Consider the following 14,449-nt stretch of genomic DNA (forward strand, 5'->3'; position numbering starts at 1 on the left):
TAATATGTAGATGACCTCTATTGATTTGGGGTCTTTAGGTCAAAGATCAAGGTCGCAGGGGCCTTAAATGTCAGAATGGTATCCGCTCATTATCTTGAAAACTATTTATCACAAGTTCTTCATATTTGACATATTGAATAGCCATTTGTAAAAGATGACCCTTTGATTGATTTTGGGATTAATAGTTCAAAGGTCAAGGTCACAGGGGCCCGAAATATAAATATGGTTTCTGCTTATTACATTGAAAGCTATTTATCACAAAGTCTTCATATTTCACAAATTTCTTAGTCACAATGGGGTCACTAGTTCAAAGGTCAGGGTCTTTATATTTCACATATTGAAAACAAAATAACCAATGATGTGAGTCTAGGGCTAGAAAGGGGGGGGGGCATATGTGTCGTTCGACATTTCTTGTCAATATTTTGTTTTATTATTTACTATGTTTTACTATCATATACACATTTTTGTGTTGTGAAGGAAAATAGTATTAATCTATATCTATTGTACTCACGTCATTATTTGTTTTTCTTTTAAAGAAACCAGAGATAATGTTTTAAGGAAGCGAGAGTTCAGCAACGAGATAACCGTTGCATTTTTTGCCGGGCTAACGCACTCGATTCAACATGCGGGCGAAAATCAGAATGTCGTTTTTGACCATGTAGAGACCAATGAAGGTAACGGATATAATCCTCATCATGGCGTCTTTACTGCTCCAGTGGCGGGAATTTATGTGTTCACCACGTCAATTATGACGATATCTGGTCGTAAAATTTGTGAAGTTGTTGTGAATGGAGTTAGTAAGGCACAAGTAAGATACCTGATTAAATTTTTCATTCATGTTTTGCACTATTCCCTTATCACACAGAGAGTATAATCAAGAATCAAGTGCATTTTTACACGATACATGTATATACACAGTATGAAATACGAATGTTTACACGTCATATGGCGTCACATTTGATATCAATAAAGCAAATGAAGTAACTAAAATTAAATCTACGCACAATGTAGTTCAACAATTTTTTTCATCATTTTTCTTTTTCATTAGTTTAGCATGCTAAAATAGAATTTTTTTCCCTTGCATTATAGTATAATAATGCACGGTTTATCGGTAAAAAGCTTTGTTATTAATCCACAGGCCTATCGGTCTTTCTGATTACATTCCTGCAGATTTGAGCTGGAATCGTGCATAATTCTACAAGAATGCACTCAAAATTGATATTTTTTTTCATAATTATATCTACATGTATTAATTACAAATAAATACCTTATTAAAAAAATCCTTAACTGCCTCGTAGAATATGCCTTCTAGTAGTTCAGTAATTGTGCAACTTTTGTTTCATTGTTAGTTTTGTATGCGTATATACATTCACTTATGTTGTGAAATAAACCAGGACGTATTGTTGACAAATCTTAGCTTAAAACCACTCTCGTTTACAATGGAAAAGAGGAAAAAATGCCATTCTGTGTCATAAAATATATATTTAAATTTTTCCTCCTTCAAATTTTGGAATAAAGAATCACTCGAGTTACTCATCCCTCACATGTAACTATATATATTTTCAGGTGTATACACACGGAGACGGTCATTATGATCACGGCGCACAGACAGTGATTGTCAACCTTAAGAAAGGTGATGATGTTGCTATACAAATAGTTGAACATAACCTTGATAATACAATACATGGAGAATCTCCACCGTACACGACGTTTTCCGGTTTTCTCCTACAGCAAGACTTCTCTGGTCCCATCGTCGGCAAATAATGTTTCAAAGATTATATCTATAAAAAGATAATAAAGCTCAAAACTTAAAGCAGTCATTTATCAGTCACGATTTTATACTATAGAGGATTGACCTCTAAGTTTCTACAGTTAAACATCTATTTGGTTGATAGCCTAGTGAAGGTGTAATACTTTTACTTGTTTTACACATATGGTTATTTTGCAGAACATATCATTGAATAATATGATTTATTACTGTAAAAGAACTGGTCAACATTTTTAACTTTTACATCCCTGTCATCAGGCATTTTCGTTAACGCAACCTGCCATTATTCGGTTATCGAACGTCGCTCAGCTCAATGTACGGTAGTGGTTTTTGGAAAATCAAATGCCTGAAGGATTCAGTTTTAATTATTAAAACAGTTGTAAAATGTTATTAGTATGTTGTTGTACATGTATTATATATTGTAGTTTTATTGCAAAGTACTACTAGGAAATAAAACAGTTATTTCATGTTTGTGGAACAGTAAACTGTTGCCCCTCGGTATCAGGGATGACATTTGGAACTTTTACCCTCGGCCTTTGGCCTTTGGCCTCTGACAACAGTTCCAAATGTCATCCCTGAAACCTCGGGGCAACAGTTTTGACTGTATAAAGATGTATGTATTAAACAATTGGGTACTGGTCCAAATATATATTGCTGTCTCTAATGGTGCACTGTTAAATAGCCCTTTTCTTTCTTAACCTACTAGTATTGTATCTTACTTTCGTCAGCATTCTCAATTCCTTTTAACATATCTTTTCATCATGATAAATCAGTACCTGTTATTGAAAATGTATCAAGTTTGATTTTTTTCTCAATCTTAACATCGTACAAGTACGAAAAACGGGTATAAACAAGACTGAATGTATACTTATAACACCACGAGTGTAAGGAACTAAGGTAATTAGTAAGATAAATAGGAATTAAATTAATTGGTAAATATTGTTTTATCAGCCGTTTACATTTATTGAAATAGATCCTTAACGTTATGATGTACATTATCACCTTCTTAATGGCAACGTTAACTTTAACTATTAAAATTGGGAAAATTTAAAATTAATAAGATTATTGATTAATTTTACATCAGTTGAAAAAAAATATGCCACTCGTAGATAATGTTTAGTTTAAGAAGTTCCATAATAGTTTTCAAAATTTCCCCCCACCAGATATCGTTACGTTTTATTAACACATTTGATTCCACTATTTAAAAGACTTACTGATAAAGTATCTATTAATACCATTGAATCATAATTAGTAACATTTGAATGTCCTGTTGGCGCTTCTTTATTTTATCAAGGTCATACAGAGGTACATTTACACATGTCCAATACCGTTGTATCTCAGTACATTTACAAGTCCACCTCTGTTTAAACAGCTAATGTCAGAGATATGTTTAAACAAATGGTATTTTAAACCGCTTGACCTCTTCTTATCATAGGTATGATAGAGACTGTTTCAGTCCAGTATTCAGCATTATATACCCTTCATCCCAAGTGAATCTAGTAAGCAAAATCAAAAATGCATCTGCAGCTAGCTGGTATAGTTTTTGTTGGGATTACAATGGTTTGCTCTCTGCAAGCTTCCCAGGCAGGTGATAATTCTTTAGTTTCTTCGCAGAATTTAAACAATTTGATTCAACAATTTAATAATCGACTGAATACTCTTGAAGTTCGAGACAGAATCCAAGAACAAACAATTCTAGATCTGAGGAAGGAACTATCAGTTTATAAACGAAAGGTTGAGATGCTTCAACAGGAGGTTTCAGAAAAGTCAGAACTGATTTCGATTTTGCTTAAAAACACCACTCGATGTACCGCAGATGAATGTTCTGGTAGAGAAAAACTCAACACCGAAGGTAAGCTTGTTAATGTAATATAAATCACAATCATTGGCTAGTTCAATGAAATCATCAATTTCTTGCTTTGCACACCATAAACTATAATAATGCAATAGCTTCGTAGAATTGAAGAGCGTCGACTTAGAAACAACATACGAAATGCTCAAATGCATTTTAGCTGTGACTTACAATAGTTTCATGCATACCGTCCATATAGCGTATGCCAGTTTTGTTAGTGTTACAAATAAATATCTGGAAAAAGTTGATCCCTCGGAAAAAACATTTGATATTAAACAATGACTGTCAATTACACAGTCAAACATCCATCGCAATTTTGCTGCCGTTCTCAACAAAATCATTTTTATCAGATTAATCACTTATTGTCTTCCATACCTGTTCCTCCAATTTATGAAAGTTTCCTCAATTCTCCTTTTTGCTTTCTTATTTTACAAAAAGAAACCTCACAAAATATACACTGTCACCTATGCATGTACAAATACTTGTACAAAAACATTATGAGAATAGTCAGAAGTTCATTTGGCTAAAAATAATTTAACAAAGTGCCTCTGTAATTATTATAAATGATAAACATTAAAATATAAATATTGCCTAATTTGTAAAAAATGAACGTTACCAATTAGTTGCAAAGAATATATGTGATTACTGTCCCATGAGAAGATAAAATTGAAAAAATATAATGACAAATTAAAAAAATAATTTGATTTTCTTATTTACACAGATTATTTCTACTTTCTACGAAAGATTAATTTGGCATTAAGCTTGTGTGCCTCACATTGGCCATGATAGACAACTTTATTTATTTTGTATTTTAGTGAGTCGGTCACGAAGGCAAGTGAGTACATCGAATGTCGCCTTTACTGCTGGTTTGTCGAGAAGTATACTACATGCACCGGCCTACCAAAACATCGCCTTTGACCGCGTTCATACAAACATAGGGAATGGATATAACGCACTTAGTGGTATTTTCACCGCACCTGTTTCTGGGACCTACGTCTTCTTTACGTCAATTCTTGTTTACAATGGTTGCGAGATATTCTGTCGGATTGTTGTTAACGGTGTCAATATTGCAGATACTTATGGCCGAGGCACAGACGGACGACTCGACCAGGGGAGTCAGTTTGTTATAGTACAGCTTCAGAAAGGTCATCAGGTCTCCGTGCAGAACAAGGTCAATGATGATGCTATATTTGGAAATCAGGATCTTTATTCTACCTTTTCCGGATTCTTGCTACATTCAACATATTCTGGCTAAATTGCAAACATATTTTATTGAAATTGCAGTGAATTTTTTTTTATTTTATCTGTTTTTTATTTCTATTTGCTTCAAGATACAATATTATGCACAATAAATGTAACAATCATATGAATTAAAAACACAGTTGTTTGATGCATTTTACTAAATACGTGTATATGGAAATGTAAATTCAAGTTATAGAAGTTTTCTTCCTATAATAACATAACAAGTCAATAGACGTCTGTAAGATCATCACAGACTGGGTGTTTATTTATTGTATTGTATGTATAATGTACACTTCAATGCAGAGTTTCACAACAATCCGATGTTTAACTTAATCTTCGTTAAAGGGAACCAGATTTCAATATCCCGTCGCTATATTACTGTCTGGTAACAAAGAAACATTACTGATATACATATATACCTGGAAGCAGCATGGCATGTGAAGAAGGTTCATAAGGTCTTAAAAAAGGCAAATGCAATTTGCCGTGACACATTATATTCATCATTATTTTTGAACAGTAAACAACATGTAAATACACTTAATATTGTTACTGGCCTGATAAATAGATTCATATATTTAAAACATAAAATCGTTGAGGATAGATGAGGTACGATGAGTGCTGGATAGTTGTATCCTAGATATATTAAATATCGTACAATGTTGTTTAAATCACAAAGTAACATATCGGCTAAAGGTACATATCGGCTAAAGGTTAAAACCCGAATCTACATGTTTCAATATTATATCTGTATTAATTTTTGGAAGTACATCAGCCAAGACATTCACACCACAGCTTCATAAAATGGTACACTTCAATGATCAATTATTTTTGTTTAAAACACTGCAAGATAAACAACACATTATAATATTCTAATATTCATTTGAAAACAGTACAGTAGTCTTAAGTTTTTACAAGGTAACACATATAGTACGCAAATAGAGGCGAACTACTGGCCCTGTTAAAGCTTTATTTGATAAGACTTTGGACTAGAAATAACGCCAATTTCTGACGAGTAGAGTCATTTGATGAAATAGGTCACAAAGCCATTTGAATGTATACATATTAATGATAGCAAGCGAATAACGTTTATATATTTGGTCATAATCCTCAGGTAATTTGTTATTAATATGTCGATAAATGAATTTCCACAATATGTTCTTTGTTCTAGAAAAAATACTTGTACTTGATTTACACGCTTTGTTGCAATTGTTGTACAGGATATAGCGTTATACATACATGCTCTCAGTAAGATATATTTATTTTTTCTGTATTCATGAATTGCAGCGATCTGTTACTAGCGTTACTAAAATTTCCATGTTCTTCCCCTTATATATTTTTAAACGTTTATTTATACAATAATTACACGTATAATGCCAAGGTTTAAATTAATAAAAGACAAAATGACAAAGTTAATGGAGCAGAAGACAAAATTATTTGATCGTTTAGAAATCATATATCAAAATACGATAGTTATGTCTATCATTTTAGGCCTTCCTGGATGTAATCTTGCTAGCAACTATATATTTTTTCTTCTGATTGTCAATGTGTGGGAATTATGTTTAGTTTAACACAAATTTTTAGGAATTCAAGGAGAGGTATTACATTTTATAACAACAAATTTTATTCAATCATAAAGGTAATATTACGTTAATGTATTACTTTAATGTAACAATAATAATATAATATTGATGAACGAATACTCACATGTTAATGACAATACTCTTCGACTGTATGTATACTAATTATGTAGATTATGTGATTTATGTCAATAATACAAAAGCGTGGCTCATTAGCAATAAAATACCGCCTAACTTTCTGTTTATGCTCATATATAAGACGTGTGATTGTTGATCGTTATTTTATTCCCTTGCTGTAGATAATAAGTGAAAGGTAAATCACGCGTTCATTCCCGAGGAATTAAGTACTTCACGAAAGAATTGTTTATTACAATGAAGATACAAGGGTTGTCAAAGTGTAAAGTCCCTCAATTCATTTAGAATCATATAGATTAACAATTCATCGTTGAAATTTAAATAAGAGAGTAAACTCGTTGATGATTAATTGTTAAAATTATTTTTTTTGTAAAACTTGTAACCATGACATTTTATATTCGGTGATTTACCGCATCTGATAGCGTCTCTTCCCATGGAACATTAGCTATGTAAAATACATGCCGTTTCTGCCAATCGCAACTACTCGGCCCTTTCCGTCAGTCTTCGGATAAGGACCTCGAACACAATAGTATGCACAGAACGGATGCGGTATTTCGGTTTAACCTACGCTAAGAAACTAAACATGTAAACAAATAGTAATTTAATGCTGAGAGTTGTTGACAAGTTTATTTCTAATATATCTAGTAAAAGTCCACCTAAAATAAGTAAATTCATAGGTACAAAAGCAAACGATACATTAGCTATATATTTATTAATATGGTTGTAGAAACCGACAGTACAAAAATCAAACCTGTTGACATTTAGTCGGATTTGTTTAAAATTGAACATCAGTGGGCATATCTAAATTAAAAATTGTTGTCAGACATATTTTCAAGCAAAAGAGTACCGGAACAGACATTACATGGTAAATATATACATTCGTTTTAAATTATCTCTGTTTATGTTTACATCTGAAACCACGTTGCACGTGGTAGAACTACTTTCAATCCGTATTGTTTCCGAGGTTATTATAGATAATAGCCGAGGCAGTTCCGAATGCGTTTCTGCAAGTTTTATGATAAATGGGAATGCAGTCATCAATTGATACATACGGACAAAAACTAATTCAATCATTTAGAAATATTGGTTATCCTTTATGACTGATATGATATTAATTAGCAATAACAATGACGATAGGGACGTCCGTGGCCGAGTGGTTAAGGTCGTTGACTTCAAACCACTTGCCCCTCACCGCTGTTGGTTCGAATCCCGACAGGGACTTTGGATTCTTTCATGTGAGGAAGCTATCCAGCTAGCTTACGGAACGTCAGTGGTTCTACTCAGGTGCCCGTTCGTGCCTGAAATAATGCACGGAAGGGCACCTGAGGTCTTCCTCCACCAGTAAAGCTGGAACGTCGCAATATGACCTATACTGTGTCGATGTGACGTAAAACCCAAAACAAACAAACAAACAATGACGATAATGAGCAAATTTGTAATAATAATACAGCAAAATATATGATAGTGAGCAAAAATAATGATGATATTGAGCAATAATAATGATAATAATGAGAAATAACAATGATGATAATGGGTAATAGTAATGATGATAATAAGCTATAGTAATGATATTGATAAAAAATCAGCAAGCAAAAATAAGACATATGTTGTTATTCCCTTTTGATAGTTTGTTAGTTTGTTATCAAAAGCCAACAATAAAGGTATTAAAATATAGAAAACACCACAAAAAGTATGTTTTAATGAAAGAATAATGAGTCATTCATTAGGAAATAAGAAATAAAGCACAACAGATTGTTGTTTTAAGATTCAAATAGCTAATTCGAATCAATTGAAAAATAAATGTACATGTATATTACTGTCTAGTTTCTTTGTAATCTTTTTACACGTAGATAGTTGTGAAATATGTCCAAAGATAAAGGTGTAACATTTCCTGAACTTATACTTTAATCGTAGTATATAATATGATAAATTGCACGAGTACATATCCGTTTCTTACACTTTCCGCAGACGTCATATGGACTGGACATGCTCTACAGACATAATCGAGTCTCAACTAATATGAGCCGCGTCACGACAAAACCAACATAATGGGTTTACGACCAACATGGATCCAGACCAGCCTGCGCATCCGCGCAGTCTGATCAGGATCCATGCTGTTCGCTTACCAACTCTATTACAAGTAGTGAAACTGATAGCGAACAGCATGGATCCTGATCAGACTGCGCGGATGCGCAGGCTGGTCTGGATCCATGCTGGTCGCAAACCCATTATGTTGGTTTTGTCGTGACGCGGCTCATATTTGTTCACTCATTTTCATTTTGGAACTTTAAAATTAAAAATATAATCGTATGAGGTATATCTGTGATAATGTTACACCAGTAATGTTAAAGATAAATCATCAAGATGATGTAGTGATTATGTAACAGGTGCATCATTATAGTATATACTTCATTTTTTATTATCACGAAAATAATCTTCCAGTAAATCTGTAAAGTCGTTGTATGACTTTTATTTACAGTTTCGATGTGACTTAAAATCTGACAAACAAACAAACAAATCCGTTTAATTTTTTTGTCTTGAAAACTAACGTATCTGCACTAGCTATGAATTTTATTTTTTATACGATCAGTTTTACAAAATTATAAAGGTTCGAATATTGCTCATCTAGAATGGTAATATTAATACATAGAATTTAAGTGCTCTTTAGTGTGAATTCTATGAAGTAATCAGAGCAAATAAACTTCTCTGTTTTTAAAGTCATTTAAAGGTAGACAGATGTCATAGTAGCATTTTGAAACAGACATCATGAAGTTTATAAAGTCATTTAGAACATTATGTTCTGTTATAAACTATCAATGCAATGCAAATTTCATATCAATGAATTGTTAGAACAATTATCCACCTAAATCACATTGTAGATATGTCTAGTATATATCTTGACAAGTGTATCTAGAACAACTTAGTATTGTGGGATAATTTACTCCTGGTTAGGTCGACCAAGCTACATAATGAGTAGAAGCATAGTTAGCTATAACAATTCCAAAACTTACTACAAAAATATTTGTAGCAGTATATACATATTATTCAAGATGAGAGAAATTGTAAGAACGGAACATAGATAAATACGTAAAAGAAAGAATTTTTGTTCTTATAATTATTGCATTCCAGCATTTCAAACTTCTATCATCATCACAAAGATGTGTTATTCATAAAGGGTTGCGACTTTACATGTCTTTTTTCAATGGAATACCATGTATATATGTACAAAAGTTGAATAATTAAAACCACTTTGATCATCGGAAATGTCACCCTCAGATAGATGGATAGACGATATCATCTGAAAGTATATATGGTTTAATGTCTTATATCTCTTAATTTAGCACACACATTTTACGTAATATGACTGAGCTAATATAAATCTAAATTACTTTTTATATCATTGAACTGTAAATTATCTAAATATGTCGTGACAATGCCTCCGAAATGTGCTAGTTTCATGTATTTGTTTCGTGCATGATAAACAGTTGATTAATGACTAGTTATTTATTCTGTAAGAAGATTTTTTATAGCAACTCAGCATTTTATGTTTCTCTGTTAATAAAAAGAATATATCAAATTAGTTAGTGACGTGTTCTGTAAATAGTTACTTTAAAAATCTGCCCTCGAGAATGTTTTATTTCTTGGACGAAAACAGGCTTGGGGTAAAATCAACAAGTCCTGTGAAAATTTTCACAGTGAAAATTATCAAAATATAATTTCACACTTTTCAATGATGAGACTACTTTTTATAAGATTTTCCCCTTGTGGTACCTCAATTTTATTATTGTTGACAATTCTGACATTGTCAGGGCTGTTTAGAGAAAAGCAAAGCTGAAATTGATAAATAACTTAAATTTTCATATTTTTCCAATTCCTGGTCGCTTTTTGAATAATTACACATCTGTCAACAATTGTTATTTTTTGTAACAATCCTCAAATAAGTATTCTTTCTTATAAATAAAATATATATGTCTTTTATTAAGTAGTAAGCCATTTATGGCCCATGTACATGCAGCAATATAACATTCAATGTTGAAAACAAAATGTAATTATATAGGCGTTAACAATATTGTACTGGATATACATGTAGGTAATCATATATCAATGACAGATTTCATTTCTATACTAACATACATGTAGGGAGAGACAAAGCATCTATTTATAGAAAACATGTAAACATACTTAGTATAATATTATAACCACATGTGTGCATTTTTTTTAACATTTAAACATATAACTAAATTGTTGATAGCAGCAATGTTCTTTTTTCAAATGCATAGTAAATATAAGCTGCTAACTTCTTTATGTCGACTACATTTGTGGTATTAATCAACTCTATAAATTTAATATAATTTGGATGAACCCAGTAATTTCTATTTATATACTGACGCCTGAGATCAGCGTAAAGTGTACACTCAATAATGAAATGAAATTCATCCTCTAGTACATTGCAAAATTTACATTTTCTTTGTTCAATTGGTGTACTTATAGGTTTTCTCCATCTACCTGTTTCAATTTCTAACCTATGGGATGACATTCTCAATCTAGACATTGACTTTCTATGTTTTTCTACAGTTAAAACATTTAAGTAATTCTGAAAATTAAAACTAGAAATTGTTCTGTAAAATAATGCTCTTGATGATTCATGTAAACTTGCATTCCAGTCCTGTTGGTATATATCGTACAATCGTGTCTTTGAAATATTCAAAAATATATTGACATCACAAACTCCTTGGTTTAACCAAACATCATAAAATCTTAATCTAGATAATAACCTTTTTACATTGTATACCCAACTTATATGATTAGGATGTGATTCAAGATCACTTTTTAAAACATTGTACATTTTCTTTGCATATTTAACATCATCACTTTGACATAACTTTAACCAGTACCGTATTATATGTAAATATCTATGAGTAATATAAGAGACCTTTCCGGTTTCACCATAAACAAATGCATTTCGACAACTTATTTTAACACCTAATAATCTTTTGCAAAAACTAAGATGCGCTCTTTCGATATGAGTAGCTTTGTGAAATCCCCATACTTCAGAACAATAATTCATTACAGGCGTGACTAATTTATCATACAAATTTAACATATGTTTAGGTGTGATTGGTGTAAACTTATACAAATATTTATCAAGTTGAAAAGTTGCTTTCAAAGCTTGGCCTGCTAACATTTTGTCCATTTCATTAAAAACACCTCCTGTCGTATATGTAACACTTAGATATTTAAACTTGCTAACAATTTCTATATTTTTTTCATTAAAAGTGAATATTAAATTTTCAGGAAGACGTCCAGCTTTTCTAAAAATCATAATTTTTGTTTTCTTAATATTGGCAGTAAGCTTCCATTTAGTACAATATTCTTGTAACACATTTAATGAATTCTGTAAGCCATCTGCAGAATGAGAAAAAAAAATCCGAATAAAATAGTAAACATAGTTTCATGGTACCAATATCAATGACTTCTATACCTTTATTTATAAATATATCTTCTATATCGTTTAAAAACATGCTAAATAGGAAATGTGATAGACATTCACCTTGACGGACCCCTAAATGACACTCAAAAACTTCACTTAAAGAGTTAAAAACTTTAACTTGTGATTTTACAAACTCATACATTGACTTAATCACATTTAAAATGTTCCCTCTTACTCCTAATTTTATAAGTTTGTACCACAAAATATCTCTTACCACAAAATCAAAAGGTTTTTGAAAATCAACAAATGCACAAAAAAGTTTTTCTTTATTGTTTAACAACAACAACACCAACATTTATTTAGCAATTAAGCATTACAATGCTTTTAGCCATAATATACATTTGACATAAGGTGACAAATGACACGAGAAATCATTAGCAATCAAATATTTTCTGCATAGAGAAGTTTACACAATAAATAAACTATTTTGACATAGGTAAATTTAAATCACTATACCAATATAATAATTATCAAATTTCTAAACTATTCCTTAATTTATTTGAAAAAATATATATTTTGATAAGTTTAACAATTGTCTTTCATTATCTGTGGACATCAGTCTATCGAATTTATTAACAGTTGGCCACCTACAAAAATACGGTTTGAAGTATTTTTTCCTTATTTCTCGATATATTGGGCAGACAAGAAGAAAATGATACTCATCTTCAATTATATTATCTTGGTTGCAAAATTTACATATTCTATTAATTCGTTCTATATTAAGATATCTACCTCTTTCTATTTCTAAATTATGCGAAGATAATCTAAATCTACTTAAGGCAATCCGAAATTTCCTTTCACTTATTGAATTTAAATATGTTTCAAAGTTAAAAGATTGTTTAAACCTACAGTAAGTAAGTAAACGTTGTGAATTGTTTATGCTTGCATACCAAGCTTGATAATAATTATCTAATATCCTTTGTTTAATTTCTAAAAATGTAAAATTTCCATTATTTTGATTTATAGTGCTAGATTGTTTAACATTGTTTTTATATGAAATGCCCAATTTGAATTATTGTATGTTATATTATTATTGGCATCATTCTTAAGCATGATATAAATTTGTTTTTGCAAAGAGTTGTCTGATTTCAGTAAATGGATCCAATATCTTATCGTATTTATTTTTCTAAAAATTATCATAGGAACTCTCCCCAATTCTCCGTAGAGACCAGTAGTATTAGTTGATTTATTAACATATAAAAGTTTTCGACAGAATTCTTTATGAATAAGTTCTATATCTGTTCATGCATTCATTCCCCAGACTTCTGAACAGTAGTTTAGTACAGTAGCAACTAGCGAATCAAACAATTTACTTTTTTCACTAGTAGAAAAATTGAAAATAGTTTATGTAAAGATTTAGATGCATGTTCTGCAATACATTTTTGGGTTCTATTCCAATTTGCATTTTTGAAAAAATATACGCCTAAATATTTAAAAGAAGTAACATTTTCTAGTAGAGTATTATAAAGGTAAAAATCATAATTTGTATGTCTACTGCCTTTTTCAAAAATCATAACCTTAGTCTTTGAAGTATTTATTTTTAGACCCCATGTATTACAATATATTTCAATATCATTTATCATTGTAAGGATTCTGGTGATGTTGCAAATAACACCTGATCATCTGCGTATAAAATTAAAAATAAAATTAAATCTTCATATGTGAATAATCCATCTAGATTAGTATTTATATTGTCAACAATATCATTTACGAACATCATAAACATCAAAGAAGAACTCGGGTCTCCCCGTTTCACGCCCAAGTGTGAGAGAATTGGCTCAGAGAGTCTATTATTAAACCTAATACGTAATCGAACAGTTCTATACATAGATTTTATTGCGTTTACCATTCTAGAGCTAACGTTTTCACTTAATAACTTTTGCCAGAGAAATGATCTATTTATCTTATCAAAACATTTTTCATAAACAATGAATACACTATATACTTTTTTACCAGAATTTAATAATTTTGAAATAACAGAATGCAAAATGAAAACACAATCGACTGTACTTTTCCCTTTTTGAAATCCGAATTGATTATTAGCAATTTTCTCATACTGTATAGTCCATTTAGTTAACCTATTTAAAAGTACCTGAGAATATATTTTGGCTATTATATTATTTAGAGTTACACCCCGATAGTTTTTTGCGTCAGTTTCGTCTCCGCCTTTAAATATTGGTATAATATATTCATCTCCCCAAGCTTCAGGGTAATCAGAATTTAAGAATAATCTATTAAATATATTAAGTAAGTATGGAGAAATGATATCATACGACGACTTAATAATTTCTGCGGATATACAATCGGGACCTTTTTTGTCCATTTAATGCGTTCCGAATTTCATTCTCGGTAATATCTTTATCTCAATTTTCATAAATATTGGT

The 14,449-nt window shown here is 31.0% G+C and overlaps 2 protein-coding genes across 2 annotated transcripts; both read left to right on the plus strand.

Annotated features, from left to right (window-relative positions):
• Nucleotides 1-536: 536 nt before the first annotated feature.
• On the plus strand, nt 537-1,813 carry LOC132755006 (heavy metal-binding protein HIP-like; the record flags this gene model as incomplete). The annotated part of the gene is given in 2 exon segments (XM_060745787.1): nt 537-808; nt 1,567-1,813. Coding segments are annotated over 2 exon segments (470 nt in total), but the record flags the coding sequence as incomplete, so codon positions are not given.
• A 1,420-nt stretch (nt 1,814-3,233) lies between these two features.
• Nucleotides 3,234-4,954, plus strand: LOC132755007 (heavy metal-binding protein HIP-like). The gene is made up of 2 exons (XM_060745788.1): nt 3,234-3,620; nt 4,436-4,954. Exons 1-2 carry the CDS (start codon nt 3,284-3,286, stop codon nt 4,873-4,875), a joined length of 777 nt encoding a protein of 258 aa, XP_060601771.1. The 5' UTR covers nt 3,234-3,283; the 3' UTR covers nt 4,876-4,954.
• Nucleotides 4,955-14,449: the final 9,495 nt, after the last annotated feature.

The sequence above is a fragment of the Ruditapes philippinarum genome, unplaced genomic scaffold (genome assembly GCF_026571515.1).
Source record: "Ruditapes philippinarum isolate M1 unplaced genomic scaffold, ASM2657151v2 ctg2346_1_1_1_1, whole genome shotgun sequence".
In the NCBI taxonomy this organism is placed as follows: Eukaryota; Metazoa; Mollusca; class Bivalvia; order Venerida; family Veneridae; genus Ruditapes; species Ruditapes philippinarum.

Coding starts and splice junctions, on each gene's coding strand:
- LOC132755007 (XM_060745788.1), top strand. CDS start 3,284: ATGCATCTGCAGCTAGCTGGTATAGTTTTTGTTGGGATTACAATGGTT. Junction 3,621..4,435: donor AGAAAAACTCAACACCGAAG/GTAAGCTTGTTA, acceptor TTTGTATTTTAG/TGAGTCGGTCACGAAGGCAA.